Source organism: Metarhizium robertsii (genome assembly GCF_000187425.2).
Source record: "Metarhizium robertsii ARSEF 23 chromosome Unknown MAA_Scf_12, whole genome shotgun sequence".
Classification (NCBI taxonomy): Eukaryota; Fungi; Ascomycota; class Sordariomycetes; order Hypocreales; family Clavicipitaceae; genus Metarhizium; species Metarhizium robertsii.
This window is the reverse complement of record NW_011942152.1, coordinates 322,632-339,921: the sequence shown is the minus strand read 5'-3', so window position 1 is coordinate 339,921 and position 17,290 is coordinate 322,632. Positions and strand designations below refer to the sequence as shown.

At 54.4% G+C, this 17,290-nt stretch overlaps 5 protein-coding genes across 5 annotated transcripts; 2 read left to right on the top strand and 3 right to left on the bottom strand.

The window, feature by feature from the left end:
• Positions 1-102: 102 nt before the first annotated feature.
• On the bottom strand, positions 103-3,105 carry MAA_00174 (fungal specific transcription factor; the record flags this gene model as incomplete). Its single annotated transcript, XM_007818172.2, has 6 exons — positions 103-870; positions 934-1,173; positions 1,235-1,898; positions 1,955-2,224; positions 2,278-2,704; positions 2,808-3,105. 6 exons carry the CDS (start codon positions 3,103-3,105, stop codon positions 103-105), a joined length of 2,667 nt encoding a protein of 888 aa, XP_007816363.2.
• Positions 3,106-5,864: 2,759 nt separating this feature from the next.
• MAA_00173 (WD domain-containing protein) lies at positions 5,865-7,262 on the bottom strand (the record flags this gene model as incomplete). Its single annotated transcript, XM_007818171.2, has 6 exons — positions 5,865-6,028; positions 6,091-6,135; positions 6,220-6,586; positions 6,703-6,941; positions 7,002-7,075; positions 7,144-7,262. 6 exons carry the CDS (start codon positions 7,260-7,262, stop codon positions 5,865-5,867), a joined length of 1,008 nt encoding a protein of 335 aa, XP_007816362.2.
• Positions 7,263-8,737: 1,475 nt separating this feature from the next.
• Positions 8,738-10,430, bottom strand: MAA_00172 (Cyclin B, G2/mitotic-specific; the record flags this gene model as incomplete). Its single annotated transcript, XM_007818170.2, has 4 exons — positions 8,738-8,829; positions 8,905-9,043; positions 9,104-10,318; positions 10,419-10,430. The coding sequence occupies 4 exons, from the start codon at positions 10,428-10,430 to the stop codon at positions 8,738-8,740; spliced, it is 1,458 nt and encodes a 485-aa protein (XP_007816361.2).
• A 1,682-nt stretch (positions 10,431-12,112) lies between these two features.
• Positions 12,113-13,369, top strand: MAA_00171 (Ribosomal protein L2; the record flags this gene model as incomplete). The annotated part of the gene is made up of 3 exons (XM_007818169.1): positions 12,113-13,073; positions 13,128-13,201; positions 13,259-13,369. The coding sequence occupies 3 exons, from the start codon at positions 12,113-12,115 to the stop codon at positions 13,367-13,369; spliced, it is 1,146 nt and encodes a 381-aa protein (XP_007816360.1).
• Positions 13,370-15,477: 2,108 nt separating this feature from the next.
• On the top strand, positions 15,478-16,904 carry MAA_00170 (PAP2 domain-containing protein; the record flags this gene model as incomplete). The annotated part of the gene is made up of 2 exons (XM_007818168.1): positions 15,478-15,641; positions 15,749-16,904. 2 exons carry the CDS (start codon positions 15,478-15,480, stop codon positions 16,902-16,904), a joined length of 1,320 nt encoding a protein of 439 aa, XP_007816359.1.
• Positions 16,905-17,290: the final 386 nt, after the last annotated feature.

The window sequence follows — 17,290 nt, the reverse complement described above, 5'->3', positions numbered from 1 at the left end:
AATCTTGGCGACCTCGCTAAAAGAATTATTACCACCGAATGCCTTGTCCGCATTGCTGCTTATTTTGTTTTCCTGTTCCTTGTCACCCCAAGAGTTTCCCAATCAGCCTCGCATGGCGCTATCTTGCCCCGAGTCCCACGATGACAGGTCCATGGCATCCATTGGTCCCATGTTCATCAGTGCCCGAAGCACTCCCTCGCCAACTGGTGTCATGTTGGGAGGTGGTGCTTGGCCATTCATCTCGGGTGCCCAGGTTTGCGGTACGGCAAAACCGTTTTGCTGACCAGCCATGTTGTGGTTCATGGCAAACGTAAGCGACTCGCCGAAGAAGCCCTGGTGATTGCCGGCATCCGCCGGTGCGCCCTGGTTCATCAAGTTTGGCTGGGACGCGATGGGACTTGGGTGGAAGCCGTTTTCTCGTCCCGAGCCGCCCAAGTTTCCGGGTGCAAGGTGCGACTTTGCGTCTGATGCGCCGCCGCTTGAGTTTGGTGTTGGGCCATTCGACTGTCCGGCTTCGGGCGAGCCTGCTCTATCGTGACCATCGCCATTTGCTTCATAGCCTGGAACGTGACCGCTGGCGGAGCCGCCCTTTTCATACATGGTTCCAGAACTCGGCGTCAAAACGGGCACCGGGTTTTGGTCTGTCGCGAGCCAGGGCTGTCCCCCGCCAAATCCAGCGTTGGTGGCTGAGACGTGTCCAGCCGTGTTGTCGCCTTGGCTGTCGACTAGGTCGGGCGCTGTAGCTGGATTCCCATCGTCGCCTTGTGATTTCATGAAATGACATTCCCCTCGGTACGCCAAGATTCCTTGAACACTTTCAGGGTCTGAACAAAGTGGTCCGGCATTCTCGACTTTGCTTCCGAAGTGGGGCTAGTTGGCATTGTTAGCTTGGTTCTGACCGAGTATCAGTTCATGATAATGACGAGTACTTACACTGTCTCCGCCGCGGAAGGCGTTTCTCAACTTCGGAATACGCATAGCGAGCGCTTCAAAGTCTACATCAAGCTGTACCAAGAAAGACTCTGTTAATGGGTTCCGTCGTTTCAGAGCATTCATGGCTGATAGGAGAAAGCGCAGTGAATCGGCCGTTTGCGTATCATCGGGGCGGCTCTTCAGATACTGAACGAAAACTCGAGCTGCTACATAGAGGCAGAAGGAAATAAACGGATTCATCTGCAAGCCTGTGTTAGACGACCTAGTATTTATTACGTTTGCCGTTGCCGCGGGCACGTACCGATGACAAGTCCATATGAGAAATCGTTCTCATGATGCTGGCAATTTCGTTTGCAGCCGTGATGCAACGCACTTTACTTTCTGAGCTAACCGAGGCCGCAAGCTTGTTCTTATCAGCTTTGAAGATGGCAGCTTGATGCAGGCAAATGGTTGACGTATGGATACTCATGTTGGTGAAGATGACATTGGGGCTTGACAGTCCGTTGGGCAGCTTCAGGTGGGCGGGAAGGCCTAGCGACGTGTTCAGGAGGACATTGTCCATCTGTCTATGCCGTTTCCAGAAGGGGCCGTTGAGGTCATGGTCGAGATCGTCATCGTCCGGTCGATGAAGATGTATGAGATTGCGTCCAAATAGACATGCCATAAGTACAACGCCACCAAACGACGAAAGCTTACCGACACCGGGCGGGCCAGTGCATTCTTGCAAGGTCAGCGTCTGCTCGGGCCGGCTCATGTCAAAGGCCTCATCAGAAGCTGGCATCTTGGTCATGATATCCTTTTCATCAACCGTCATTGGCCATCCGGTACCAATGCTTGCATATCGATCTTCGCAGAAAGCCATCCAAAATGTGCGCCGCCGCTCTTCGCGCTCTGTCCAGTCCTTGGGCGGGGGCAGACATTGCTTGACATCCAGCCCAGTACCGTCTAACCGGTGTAGACCGATCCTGAGGAAACGTTAGCTGATTTCAATAGATGTCACAGAAGAAATTGGGGGTCTTACATCTGGGCAAGACGGACTGCCGAACCGGTGTTGATCCAAGCACGGGGAAAGTACATCATCTTCATTTCATAAGCGGCCAATAGGATATGCGTCTGACAATGTGCGACAGAAATCATGTGCTCGCCATATCCTTTTACATAATCTGCCTCAACATACTTGCGCGCTCTCTGATAAAACAGGTCTTTTAAATCTGCATATTTATCAGTGATGGAGCATGCCAAAGTCCACATGGCATATCGCAAGCACACTGGCGGTCGCTGATTTGGCGCCCTATTTGCATGTGGTTAGTTGCATTCATCGCGCGACGCTGGTGCAGCACTTACAGGTTCATGGCCGCGAGATAACGGTAGCGGTGGATCATGGGCATGGACGGGTGAACTTTCTCGAAGTACACTTGATGGAGTTCGTCAATGGTTTCCTGCGGCGGCAACGGTTCTTCGAGCCCAAGGCCAATCATTTCCCACGTGAAATTGCCTCCTCCAACGTTGTTCATGGGCATGCCCATGTTGGAGTTGAAGTTGAAGTCTTCCATGTTGGCTCCGGCTTGCGGAGACTCGCCATTGAAATGCTGCCATCTATTGTCCATGTCGCGATCACCTCCCATCCCCATGGATGCACTAGCGACGCCAAGATTTGGTGTCGCCGCCTGTGGGTTGTGAGCTCCAGGCATGGACATGTTGATGCCTTTGGTGTTTGGGCTATTGATGGCCGGCACTGGATCTTGGGTCTTTAACAAGGTCTCGACTTGTTCTACGCATAGGAATCTCGGTTAGCCTTCTTTTAGCCACTTGCTTTCATGTTTGCACAAACGAGTCAGGCCACAAGCCGTGACGGCTCGGGGAGCTGCACTCACTCAGTCTCTCTTCGAGGGCCTTGACATATCCTCTCTTGGGACCGCTCTTTCGCCGCTGTTCGTCATAGGCGCAAGAGTGACCCAATCGCGAGCATGTGCTACAGCTTGGACGAACTCCATCGCACTTGAGCTTGCGCTTTCGGCAAATCATGCATGCCAGCCGCTTCGGCTTGGGAACACTGGAGTTGTCGGGGATTGGTTCTCGCACATGAACAGTGCTCTCGACGTCGGGACTTTGGCCCTGGTGGCCACCGTGGCCATTGCTGGACGAGCCGTTGTCGTCTGACGAGCCAGCCATGGTCGTTGGCGGCGGCGGCGAGGGAAGATGGGGATATTGCTCGCCCAGGTCGGTCGCGCGGTTGCAGTTGGAGGGTTTGTCGGGATAGAGTCTGGTGCTGAAGAACGGACGGCCGGACCCTCCCGGACGGTGGGGTTGCGGCACAGGCGCAAAAGATGAAGATATATCGGCGGAGCGTCTACTGGGACAACGGCCGACAATGATGGGGGCGAAACACCTGCTTCACGACGGTGATGGAAAGAGGCAAAGTTGTCAGCCGAACGTTGGGGATCCTTGGCTGGATACCATGACGCTGACGCCCCAGCCCTGACTGAGCAGTCAAGTCATGAAGCAGCCAGCAATTGCCCAGCTAAAGCGGAGTCCGCACATGCATCGAGTCTGGCGCATTTCCGCCTGTCCACCGCCAGAGTGATTTGACGGTTGACTCGGCCCTGGCTGCCTGGCGATGGGCTAAAGGGGGGGCCGTGTTAGACCTTGCTCAGCCGAGCAGTCTGGCTGCAACACTCCAGTCGGCAGTGATACTACTTCCTCGCATGGGCTGAGGCGGTTGGCTTTGGCGGCGTTTCTCGACCCCCAGAAGTTTGGCGTCCCCGGCGGTTGAACCGCACATCATCGGTATATGTACATACGACGGTGGCTCACAACCCTTGGCAAGAACACGTTGTTGGGGCTTTCTCGGGCCTGTCGTTTCGCGGCGGCATGTACCACCTACCTGCACGAGACACATGCAGCATCCATGTCCCCCCCTCACGCTACAATGGCACCAGACTCTAGTGGAGAGAATACACTTGACTTGACTGCTTTGTTGACTGCTGCAGCGCCTGGGCTAGTTCATCACTCCCTTTCAGGGACGACGTCGTTATGCTCCATGGAGTCCTCCATTTAAGGCTTGGCCGTCTATGACTTCAGCCACATGGACAATCCCTCTATGCGGACAATTTGGACCTCGATTTGCATCTTGCATTTGCTGATGCCCGAGCCTCGTTGCAGAATATCGTCCGGTCTGGATTTGGCAGTTCTCAACGTCAGACTCTGCAAGTACGGGGTACCCGCGTCCAAAATACGTTGATTGGCCCCCGCCATGCCCCACATATTGCCGACGAATGTCTGTCCCCTCGCACCAAATGTTTCTAAGAAACGTCGAAACCTGTCGGCATGTGAATGGCGTTGGGACAAAGCAGGGCCTGAGCCAGGGAGAAATGCATGACACAGGATGCACAAATCTTGTTGGCCGCGTCCAGGGCTTCACAATAATGGGGCCATGCTGATGCCTTGTGGAGGATTCTCATTACCTACCTACCTGACTTTAACCCTGAAGCACCAGACTGCTTGTTCGAGGGGCATGTTGGGATGGATGGTGGACAATGGACAACCCTCTCACTGGAACAAAGCCCTGCATCAGCGGTGGGTTCAGGTGGGTGCGCCGCTGCTGCTTACATCCATGCTTCACTGTTTGTTGCGCAACCCAGTGCTTGCCTACCAGCCTGCCGCAATACGACTGTCCATGTCTGGACTCGTCCGGAGACTCCGGGCGTTGCATCTGCAGTACATACGGGAAGGGCATCCGGGAGGGGCCCACGCGCAACATTGAATGCCACCAGACGCATCCGCCCACGGAGCCGGCAGTTCAGTTGTCATGATCAATCTGATAGCAGGAGACACTGGAGGGACTCGACTCGACATGTGATTGCCTCGTTTCAGCTATTTATGGTCGAATAACACTGTCGCCCAGAGAATCCCGGGACTGGGGAAACCTATGGAGCTTTTCCCTAACGGCCAGAGTTAGCTGCTTGGTATTCATGAAACGTAGATGCCCTGGTTCGATCGGCAGTCGCTCGGTGCCAAAGCGATGCACACGCAGCGGAAGTTGCCTTGTTTCCTCAACGGGACCGGTTTTCGAGCGCTCAACTCCTAATCCCGCTCCATCGCTGCGAACCGGGCGTGCGCCGAACCAGGCATGAACGCACCTCGTCATGGAACCTGGATGGGACGTTTGAGCGCAGACCGCTTGCAGGTGTGTCTTTGCTAAGGAGCTAATTATAAAGCGGCTTTGGCTAGACCATCAGTTGGCAGGTTCATCACATCATGGGACTCGGTGCTCGGTCTGGGTCATTTAGCCTGTAGTGTCTTGTGTCTCACCCGGCCATGACACTGTAATTATCCAAGGAGATTGCCTGATCGATCCATTCACACGCCCAGATTCGTTTCCTGCACAGCCCAACAAACTACGGTTTGGATCCGGAGAAGCAGGGCGCATGAGAATCGAAGCTGCAGAACGACCCACCTCAGCTCGGAACGTCAAACCCGCATCAAGAAACATCTTGCTCCCAGGCACCGTCTGCCCACGACAGAGATTGGTTTCCGAGTTGCTTCTAAAAACAGGCGCCGGAAGGGCCAAGGCTGTACTGCTCGTTATTGGACGGGGGACGGGCTGGCTCGGTGGGAGTATGCCCGGCTGACGCGGCATGCAGACCAATGAATTCATCAGCCGCATCGTTTGCTGACCTTCGCATCTTCTCTTTGATCGTATCAGGCAAATTCCCGGAGACCGGGAGCACGGATACAGACAGAAAGCTACCTTCGCAGTTGAATCTACGCGAGTTGCCGTGTTGTTTACCATATGTTGGCAGAATAGTTATTATGCATTGTGCGGCCCGACACCGTCACTAGAATATCAGATTCGCAGTTTTCCCCAAACCACCCCAAAACATCATCACTCCCCGCCCCTCACCAATCATGTTACATGTTCCAGCATCCCCTTATTTCCTGTCAACGTCCACGCCGACGATTCGAAGAATACCCAGGTCGCTGTATGCCAGACAGTAGCGAGTCGGAGCCCATGCAACCACAGGCGACGAACCCGCCGTCTTAAATGTGTGAACGTGCTCGCCTGTTTCTACGTGCGACACCTCCAGGCCGCTCCCTATCGTGCAGGTTAGTCGTGCAGTCAATAATGGCAGGGGCGGAATAAAAAAAATTGCATACCCTCGTCGCTACCGCCAACCACGTAGCTCCCATCAAACGTGAAGCCTAATCACGGTTAGCCACCCATTCGCAAATAAAGAACCACCAAACTCATCGGACGTAGTTGATAAAGCAACACAAACAACATACTTATACTCCTCACCGGGCCAGTCATTCTCGTCAACGTCCTCTGGCATAACCAATCGCTGGTATCCCACAGCGCAATAATAGAATCCGAGCCGCCCGTGGCCAAATACCTCGCGGTGGGCTGCATCTCAACCGTCAAGCACGACGACGTGTGTCCATTGAGCATGTACTCGTGGTCCTCGCCACCCCGGGCCTGCATCAAGAGCGGCTGAAAATCAGGATACGACAATATGCGGATCCGGCCCTCGGACGTGGTGAGGAATATCTTGGTGCCGCTGAAGCAGAATGCTATCTGGTTAGTTTGCATGCTCTGCTGGTGCGAGGACAGCGGCGTCGACTGCCGCGGCGAGAGGACGTGGATGTTGTCAGCCTACCGGCAGGGAGTCACGGTCAGCCACGAAACAAAAAACACAAGCACATCAGATAACCCCCCCATTCCCATAGCCCGTCTCACGGGGCCAAAGCAAGAAAAAAAAAAGAGTTTACCTTGTTGCCCACAATCAACGTCTCCCCGTCCGGCGCCCAGACCAGACTCAACGCGTCGCCCAAGCCCTTGACCTCGTTGAAGCATTCCTTGGTCCTAACATCCCAAAACTTGACGACGCCATCCGCGCTCACGCTACACAGCTCCGCGTCCTTTGTCGGGTTAAATGCCACTTTCTCCACAGACGCCTGGTGGCCCTTGAGCTCCGTCGAGAACTTGACGTGCGGTTTCTCAGGGTTCCCTGCCCACAAGGTCAACCAGATTGCCCCCCCCCAAAGGAAGAAGAAAAGGTGAAACGTACAAACTCGCAAGGTCTTGTCCGCAGACCCCGTCGCCACCAATGTCCCCAACGGATTCCACGCAATAGCTCTCAATCTACAAAAGCACCCGTCAGCAGCAAATTCCCACACCGACAGACTCGCACGAGCAAAATAAAACCATACGTGTGCGAACCGCCCCGAGACGAGTTGGGATCGTTATAAGGCTGGCTGCGCAAGCCGCCAAAGTACGACGAGAACTTGTCCTTGGGCAAGCTCTGTCGTGCCCGCAGGACCGGCGCCATGTCAACCTGCTCAAACCGCAGCGAGCCCGCACGAGGACCCTGACGGGAGAGAAAAAAAGACGTCCGTTCCTTTCAAGTATATATACACATATATATACCTTCCCGAAGATGCAATGGCGCCAGTGTCGTCGAATTGAAGCAGGACGTGACGGCGATAGTTCGTGACGGAGCCTCACAGACTCAGTTGGCGACAAAATAAGACGTAGGCGTTGAAGAATACCTCGCTCGTGGACAGCAGATAATTTATTTTTCCGGTTCTTTTCTTTTTCAAGGCAAGTGACAAATAAAAATGGGTATAACAAAGCCGGCCAGCACGTAGTCGCAAAGCATTCAATCTTGTAGTCAAGATTAAATCAAATGCTAATTGGACCTCGTCGTGTCGAGTCTCTAATAATGTCAGCACCCCCTGGCGCGTGAAAAGTGACCAGACCCTTGGCGTGTGAGACGCCCCTGGGTGGTGCCCCGGCTTGCATTAACATTGATCCGTACTGTCGCCGCTGGATTCATCACTCGTGACACCGCGCCAAGGCACGCAACAATGGCATTTCCAAGAACCGACCCCGCAACTACCTGGGCAACCAGGCACCCGCGGCGAAATATTTGCGCCAATATTTAAATTGCTGTGGCATCTGCCAGCTGCACTACCAGAATTTTCGGTAGTGCAAGTCTCCATCTCGCTTGCATGCATCACATGAATAACGCTCTAAACTTTGAATAGACCGTTGGCAACTGGTGATACGCCAAGAGACAAATAACACTCAACACCTGCTACAATCACACATTCAATATATGCCGACCTTTTCATGCAATGCAATTCTCATTCCTGTTCCAAACCCTGCCTGTAATCCGATCGATCAAGTTTTATGTACAATGTTCTATCACGGCCTTGTAGGACGCAAGGCCTTATTGAGATTTTGGAGACATATTCCTGTCCCAAGACCAATACACATCCAACTCCAACAGACCGCTATGCGTACTGCTTCGACCCAAGCACAGCTTCTTGTCAAGTGTCCGAGTCTCAGTTCACAATACGCCTTCATCCCGTACACCACACCAAAGCTGCGCAAATGGCGGCGACTGTGCCCGAACAGCCGGCTTCAACCATCCAATCCAATTAATCCTTGCCAATTCGCCACCAACTCCAAGCGCCATGTGTTAAAACAATCAAGTTAACAGAGCTGCATGCTGAAATACTCTCTAAAAACAAAAAAGGGCTCGCGATGAGTGCGTGCAATCCAATAGTGTCGTGGCAGGAAGGCATTTGCCATTAGCCATTCAACCTGCGTGAGCCACAGGCCAATGGTCAACAACAGCCTTGCACATGGTCGTGTGTATATTAAAGTCGTCAAAAGAGGTGATGTCGTGAGCGTAATCCAACCTCGGCAGTGGTATCCTGACTTTTGTAGGCTCATATCTAAAGAGATGTGTATTGCGAAGGGCGTGTGAATCAATATTGTTTGTGTTAAAAGCGTATCTCATGATGATATCTGGTCAAGAGACAGCTCCGTGTCTGTGATGCCAAACAGAGCCGCGTTCTTCCGGGCCCATTGGCGAGCAAGGATGGAGGCTACCAGTCAAATGTTAACAACTTGCTTTATTTTCTGCTATGGCTTCCGTAGAGGCTTTGTGGATGTCGACTCACCTTTGAGGAACTTTTTGCTGGCATACTTCTTGAAGAATGCTTCGTGAACCACGGGGCGAGCAAGATAGTCAACCATCAGATCAACCAGAGGCTGGACCTCTTGCTTGTCATATCCAGCGTAGTAAGCAAGAATCTCATCCTATTGCAGCTCTGTTAGTGACATTGTCGCATTACTCCTTAACACGATGTGTAGGCTTACCCATGGACCTCGGTCCAGCATCATGCGAGCCAGGTACATGGCGGCAGCAGCACAGTGACTCGGTCGGAAGGACATGAAGCGATGGTCGAGGAGACTAATTTCCATGAGATATTTGCCAATTGTGCGAGACTGGATGTCATAGTTGTCCGCCTTCGACACCCGGCGAAGGAAGTTCATGGGGTTGGGGTAGCTGAGGTCATAGTTGAGGGTGCTGAGCAGAAACCGCTCTGCGGATAAAATCTCGGCTTCACTGAAACCATTATCGGTAATACGCTTGAAATTCTCGACGTGTGGCGACAAGACCTCCTCATACTTGGACGCAATGAACATGGCGGTGATGCCAACAAGCTGCAGACGGTCAAGCTGAACAACCTTGGCGGAGAGGAAGCGATCAATAATGTTGACGGCAAGGAAGAGAGTCTCTGGTAGCAAGTGAAATCTTGTGTGCACCTCAATGAGCCAGTCAATGAGAATACCACGCGTCTTCCACTCAAGGTCGTCTTGGTGTGACATGTAGTCGGGGTTGGGAACAGAGCGACATTCAAGATCGCGCAGATATTCAAAAATCTCCGTGGCATATTCAGCAACCATGAGAGGGTCATCCCAGTCATCCTCCTCGATAACATTGACTCCCTCAGGCGGAACCAGCTTATCCTCGTCATCGGTGGTCTCCTGTTTTAGTTGGGCAACAGGGGCGTGATTCTCGTCACGGACTAGGTCCACTGACTTGTGAGTTTGTGGCTTTTTTCTGAGGGGCTGGGATTCTCCGGTAGCAACATCATCTTGATCTTTGTTGGCAGTGGACGCGACTTTTCGCTTTGGCCCAGCCCCTATGGTTCCTGAACCACCGCGTCTTGCTTCGGCCTTGTTCAATTCCTTCACGCCGAGGGCGCTCCGGGCAGTAGCGGTGCGAGTAGTGCTCTTCTGGATACCAGTTGGATGGGAAGCCTTGGAGACGAGCCCGACCTTGCCACCAGCCTTCTTCCCTTCTACAGCTTCGGACTTGTTGACGTTGCTGACATCGCCGAGTGCAGCACGCTTCCGTTGAACGCCAGCGTTGCCGAGGTTGGCGGCCGACTTTTTGGGCTGCAAGGCACCCTTTGTTGGCATGGCGAGCTCGTCCACGTTGAGAGCGGCGGCCTTGGCTCGTGTAAGACGCGTCGAGCTGTTCTCGTCGTTCTCGCTTGACACGAGACGCTGACGAGAAGTACGAGTCTAGATAGCCACGAGGCGTTCGTGTCAGCAAGTTCCCAGCCCGTCGTGGCGATATTTTCAACGAGTTTGCAGTCAGGAAACGCGTCTGATTGCAACTTACACCGGGAGGCATATTACAGTCTAGTATATATACTAGGTGTTACATATGAGAGCCAGAGGCTGTGCTACAGAGCAAACCAAAAAAAGTCAGTCATCCAACGCGTCTAGAAGTAAAGAAGAAAGAGTTGAAAAGAGTCGGGGAGGATGGAAGAAAAGCCGCTCTCAGCTGAGACACTGGAATGAGAGAAATTCGCAGCCCTACCTCTGGTTCGAAGACAGATATATGCCCGACACAATAGCGCGATTGGAATGTTTTGGCAAGATGTATGGAGCCAAAAACTGTAAAACGTATTGGAGGAACCGCCCGAGAATGGATAACGGCGCGCTGAAGGTGTAAAAGAGATAGAGAGGGACAAGATGACAGGAAGGACCGGTAGTAGTAGAGGTGTTTATGTTAAGGAAGACAGTCGTGAGGACAGACGAGAAGTGTTTTGAGGAGCGGAGCAGCAGGGGAGGCAGAGACGTGCGGTGGAGCCCGTCGCGGATGCTCGTCGAGGTACGTACCTGGACCGACCAGATGCGGCGCGGCTCGCGACGTTGGTTGCCAAGGGTAAAAAAAAAATGAGAGGCCTGGACCTATGAGCAGAATGGCCTTGCAGTCAGCAGCGAGCACTGTATTGCCGGGCTGTGATACGCCAAGCCAGTCCGTGTTTGTCCCACCGTTGCTGCGGGCGATGGCGATGGAGTCGTTTGTGTGCACTTCCAAGGGATGGACTGTCTCTAAGTACTTGAGGGCGAAGGAGCTGTGATGTGAGAATTGTTTATCACGGCGGGTCACGGGTCACGCAAGGGCGACAGTAGTTTGCCGGAGCACTCCGTCCAAAGGGGCCAGGAGAAATACTCGGGGTAATATGACAATATCGTAACAAAAACAAGATGAGAAACAAACCAACGTTGGCAATCTGCAAGAGGTGCTACAATATCCAGGTTGCAGCCAAAGCATAGCGTGTCGTCGATGCAGCGATGAACTGGCTTGTGGAGGTACAAGACGCAGCTGGCGACTCACAACGCGACGACTGGAGCTTTCGCGGGTCTGGAAGTTGCGTCCTAACACTGTCTGGGCACGGAGAGGCTGGGTACGTACCTGCTCTAGCCGTCTTGAGCAGCTCTAGCTCGGCTCTAGCCACTATCCCTGTGTCAACAGTGGCAACCGCGGGGCAACGGCCCGTTGATTGGAGAAGTGGCCGCCGCTCATCTCGCGCCGGTGCACACGCCATGTGGCTGGTCGCGCGAGCCTTCACGACGCGGAACACCCGCACTTCTGCCTGTGGCTGGTAGAATGTGGCTGATGCTGAATCGAAGCGCCCTGTGGCTCAGCCAAGCTCGGTTTCGGCAAAACGTTCTACAGTCCTCGGGTGGAAATTTCAATGTGGGACCACCACTTGACGGCAACTGCAAATCGTCGACGCCTTGGTCGACAAAGCTGTTGACCCTTTCTACGCCGCCTCGTTCGACTTCACGGCGTCGAGGCACGATTTCGAGCCTTTATTGCGGCCCAGACATTGGTGCGCGCGTTGCTGTTCCTCGACCAATGCCCGCAACGTGGGCCGCTTCTTAAGCTTGATCATTCACACTGCAAGCTCCTTTTTCCTTCTGAGCGGTCGACTATCAGGACGTCTGACTTCCTCTTGCACCCCAATCGAATCGCACACTCGGAAAATTGGAAACATATGTTTTTGGTTACTTTGATTTAGAATGATTTCTCAAAGATTACCGCTCTCCGCGGTTACCAGGGGCTTGCATCGACTGACGTTTAATCAATCCGCCATACGTGCATATGCAACGTCCAAATCCAAAGTCAGTGCCGACGACAGCGGACTCTCTAGCGCATCTCTCATGAATGCTGCGGAAACTCGAGGCTCACAGTCCGTTATTCTCCGAACGTACAAGCCCCGGACTCCTGGTGTGCGACACTTGAGACGCCCCGTCAACGACCACTTGTGGAAGGGCAGGCCGTTTCTCCCATTAACGTACCCAAAGAAGGGCCAAGGCAAAGGTGGACGAAACGTACATGGACGCATCACCGTAAGACACCGAGGAGGTGGTGCGAAGCGGAGAATACGCACAGTCGACTTTGAGCGGTGGAGGCCAGGTCCGCATCTGGTAGACCGAATTGAATACGATCCTGGACGAAGTGCACACATTGCACTGGTCACGGAGCAGGCCACGGGACAGAAGTCATACATTCTGGCTTCTGAGGGTCTGCGGGCCGGTGACATTGTGCACAGTTATCGCTCAGGTATTCCGCAGGATCTGCTAGACAGCATGGGTGGCATTATTGATCCGGGTATTCTGGCTGCTCGAACGGCGTTCCGTGGAAACTGCTTGCCCATGCACATGATTCCCGTTGGCACGCAAGTCTTTGCGGTTGGCTCTGCTGCGAAGCGCGGCGCCGTGTTTTGCCGCAGTGCTGGGACCTCGGCTACGGTGGTGAACAAGAATGAGGAGACGAGGGATGACGGCACCAAGATCATGACAGGCAAGTACGTTGAGGTGCGCCTCCAGAGTGGTGAAGTGCGGCGAGTTAGCAAGAATGCCTGCGCAACCATTGGCGTTGCCAGCAACGTCCACCACCACTACCGACAGCTCGGAAAGGCTGGACGAAGCCGATGGCTGAACATTCGACCGACGGTTCGTGGTGTGGCCATGAACAAGGGTAAGTCGTATATACAATGCCGTGAAACCAAACACGAGACTGACGATTTAATAGTTGACCATCCTCACGGTGGTGGCCGTGGAAAGTCCAAGAGCAACCGAAACCCAGTCACGCCATGGGGTAGACCTGTACGTTATTGCCAGCAATCTCGTCATCAGAGCAGCGTATAGCTAACAATGCAATAGACCAAGAGCGGTTACAAGACGCGGCGCACACATAACATCAACAAATGGGTTGTCACGCCCCGACCCCGCAACCACGGCAAGCGACGAGACAAGCGATCATCAAAGGAATAGCCACGTCGAAGGTGAGAGTCGAAGTTTGCAGAGACCAGGCGTGGAAAAGCAGAAAAGAGCATAGTGCTGTATTAAAAGAAAAAGGAGCAGAGCCTGTGGGAGAGCTGTGTATACTACGATGGGTCATTGTAACTGTACTATATAGATGATATAGACGAGCCAAGCGAGACAGGTGTCTGGTCGTGGTCAAGTTGATTATCGTCTCCCGTTCATTATGATTATATTACCGTATTCGGGATTCGTCTGGGCCCTGTCGTCTTTGATGGATGACTTGTTCATCCATTTACGGTTACTCTGCTCACGAACAGGCTTTACCAGTAACCGGTGTACCTCCCACGAGCGGGCCAAGCGACTTTTACACCACCCAGCATTGTTACACTCTACCAGAATCAGGCCAGAGCAGCGGTGGACATGGTCCGCAACGTAAGGAAGTTGACCGTTTTCCCATCCCCAACCGTGGCAACACAAGCGCGCAGCAGCAGCTTCCGCCCAAGCTGAAAGTGCACAAGATGCCACATTCGAGAACCGAAAATAACAAAGGCAGTTGTGGTCACACAATAGGGCTGGTGGCAGATGAATAATAGGTGATTAAAAAAGGATTGCGTAAAGTAAGCTTAAAACCGGCCGCAGACTCTCACTCAATCTCACTGCCCCGTGCGCGCGGCACCCGAATGGTTGCCTCCAGCTGGGCAGTATTTCTCGACCGCATACAAGAGCATGGCTGAGCATCTCGGTGCCTTGGCTCGGACAAGTTCCAGCGCGTCAGAAATTGTGTCTTGGTTGTCCGACACGGCTGCATTCTGCTTGGCCCGGGCAAAAACGCCGAGCACAAGAGGAAGCCAAGCCAATCATCATGCAACCAGACGGGAAACAAAAGGAAAATCACGTAGATCTCGCTGCGATTTTCCCAAGCCAGTCACGACTTACCACGCGGCGCCAACCGAAACATCAAAAAACGCCCAGTCTTGGCGCTTTCGTCCTTTTTTTTCCCCCTGCCGAGACGGGCTGCTGATTTGGCGCCGCCAGAGCAGAACAAAGAGGTGGGCGTTTTTTCTTTTCTGCTCCAGTGCGCCTCAGTTTCATCGTCTTGACACGCGCCATATTTCCTGGTGTGGTGTCGAGACTGGGCCCAGCGTCAGGCTGAAGACATGTCGAGACGAAAATGCCCAACATTGAAGCTGACGCCCATGGTTGCATTGCGCTTATTGCAGCTATTTATTCCATATACAGAGTCAATGCGAGGGATGCGGAACAGGCAGCGTGTCAGACGTCTGAGAAAACTGCGCCTCGCGGCCCCCGCGGCAGGTCAAGAGCCCATTCCACCCCGAATCTGCGCCTCGCTCCAAACAGGTGATACTTGGCATGTCTTGGAGATGAGAGGTGTCCACGCCGTGCGATGGACCATGGACAGATTGACTCCAGCTGGCCGGCAATCCAGGACGAGGCCAGCTGCGCAAATGAATTCCACACTTGTGCCCTCCACCGGTGGCGCGGCAGCCAGACGACGATTTGGCGGCGGTGCACACCGGGGACACCAAGCGAGAACCTACTAACGGTATATGTACTAGCACTAGTAGATATAGCGGCCGGTCCCTGCATCTTCGGCGCCCATTGTACATGGTATTCTCGCTGAATGCCCCTTCAACTTTCTTGTTTTCACCAACTCTCACGACGCCATCCGGCACACATTTGCCGTGAGCAACGACGCTGGGACAACCAAGGCGGTAGCTGCCCGTCCATCCACCAGACTGCGCTGCGCCTCCAACCCTCAGCGCCAAAGCACCATTGATGCATGTGGTCTCATCTATTAATTAAGCTTCCACACCATCCATCCAGAGCGCCGGACTGAAACCTTGCCGTGTCAACCTGGCCAGCAACCTCCTTGGACCTGTCGATTCGGCACAGTGACATGGCCGCATAGCCACCCGCCTCCAACCACCACCCATCACCCATCACCACAAGCGCCGAAACCACGGCTTCTACGCAATACACTGCCGCCATTGCCCTTTTAAGGGTTCGGCCATTCCCGCCTCTGCCTTGCTCTGCTCTCATCCGTTTCTGCTCCGCACACAATCCCTACGTGACGGCGAATGTCTGAGTACCTAAGAATGGCCCATTCGGGGTCTTCATCCGCCGGCAGCTTCTCCGTGAAGCTGCTGGCCTCGTACGCCTTCGACTGGATCGTGCTGGTCGTCATTACCGTCGTCGCCGGCTTCCTGGGACGCATTGAGCCGAACAAGCGGCCGTTTGCCCTCGACGACCCCAACATCTCGTGAGTGTCTCCGTACCCTCTCGCCTCGCTCCGCCAGGTCGCGTGACACCACAGACAGCATGCGAGCAACGGGAGAAAAGACCAAAAAACTAAAACCTAATGCACAGGTTCCCCTTTACCGAGAAAGAAACCGTGCCGAACTGGCTCCTCGTCATCCTCTGCGCCCTGCTCCCCGTTATCGTCATCTTCCTCGTGTCCATGATCCTCATCCCCGGCAGCACCGTGCCCAAAAACACCGGCTACGCCCTCATCTGGAAACGCAAGGTGTGGGAGCTGCATGTCGGCTGGCTGGGGCTCCTCATGGCCGTTAGCTCCGCCTTCTTCTTCATCAGCGGCATCAAGAACATGTGCGGCAAGCCGCGGCCCGACCTGCTCTCGCGGTGCGAGCCCGACATCGCCAACGCCGCCAAGTACATTGTCGGCGGCTTCGGCCAGGAGGCGGCCGGCGGCAGGCTCTACTCGGGCGACATCTGCAAGCAGGCCGACAGCAAGAAGCTCGACGACGGCTTCCGCAGCTACCCCAGCGGCCACTCGGCCGCGTCCGCCGCCGGCCTCATCTACCTGTCGCTGTTCCTGGCGAGCAAGTTCTCCGTCACCCTGCCGTTTGTCGTGCCCTCTGCCGCGCCGCTCGACGACTCCATGCACAGCGCCTTCCCGTCGCGCACCGTGCCCTCGGCCATCAGCGACTCGTTTGAGCAGTCTCGCCTGCGCGGCGATGCCGCCGGCAAGCTGAGGACCCTGAACCGCAACGCCCAGTACAACACGCGCCTGCAGTCGCTGCGGCGCCAGGCCGCCGCGCCCCCCGTCTACCTCCTCGCCATCACCCTTGTCCCCTTCTGCTTGGCCATCTTCATCGCCGCCTCGCGCTGGTTCGACTTTCGCCACCACGGCTTCGACATCCTCTTTGGCTTCCTCATCGGCACCATCACGGCCATATACAGCTTCCGCTACTACCACCTGCCCATCATGGCCGGCGCAGGCTGGGCCTGGGGCCCTCGCAGCGACGACCGCGCCTTCTGGGCTGGCGTCGGCCGCCTGGGCTTCGCGGGCGACAATCTTGACGACTACCCGCAGCGCTTGGAGCCCGCCGACCTCGGCGAGTCGGGCGACGTCGATGTACACGGCGCGCGGGGGCCCTCTGCTGCCACTGGCGCTGTGCACCGTGGCGAGCGGCCCGCTGGCCCGGCAGACTATCAGTTTCAAGACGTTGAGCTCAATAGGATGAATCAAGGGGGCCAGCCGCCTTATGGACAGGCTGCGTAGGATATTCATGCGTGTAGTGGGGTCTACATGTCGAAGCCCCGTGCTATAGGGAGGCGAGGACATTGGACGGAGTTTTTTTTGTTCCTTCTTACCCTTGGAATTTGTAGAGTTATTAGATATCATGTTAATACCAGTGAATTTCACTTGTACACTTGTCGAGGTAGTTTGTGGTTGGAACTGCGCTATGTATCTGGCATGAAGACGATGCACGACAAGCAAGTCAAGCACGTCATGGTATGATATACAACCTTGTTGCTGTATGCGCTTTTCGAGTACAACGCGCATGGCCGGGCGCTCGTGTTCATTTACATGAAACAAACCACACATTCCATCATGTACACTGGCACAAAGTGCGGCATTGTGTGTAACTGCTAGATTTCCAGCCC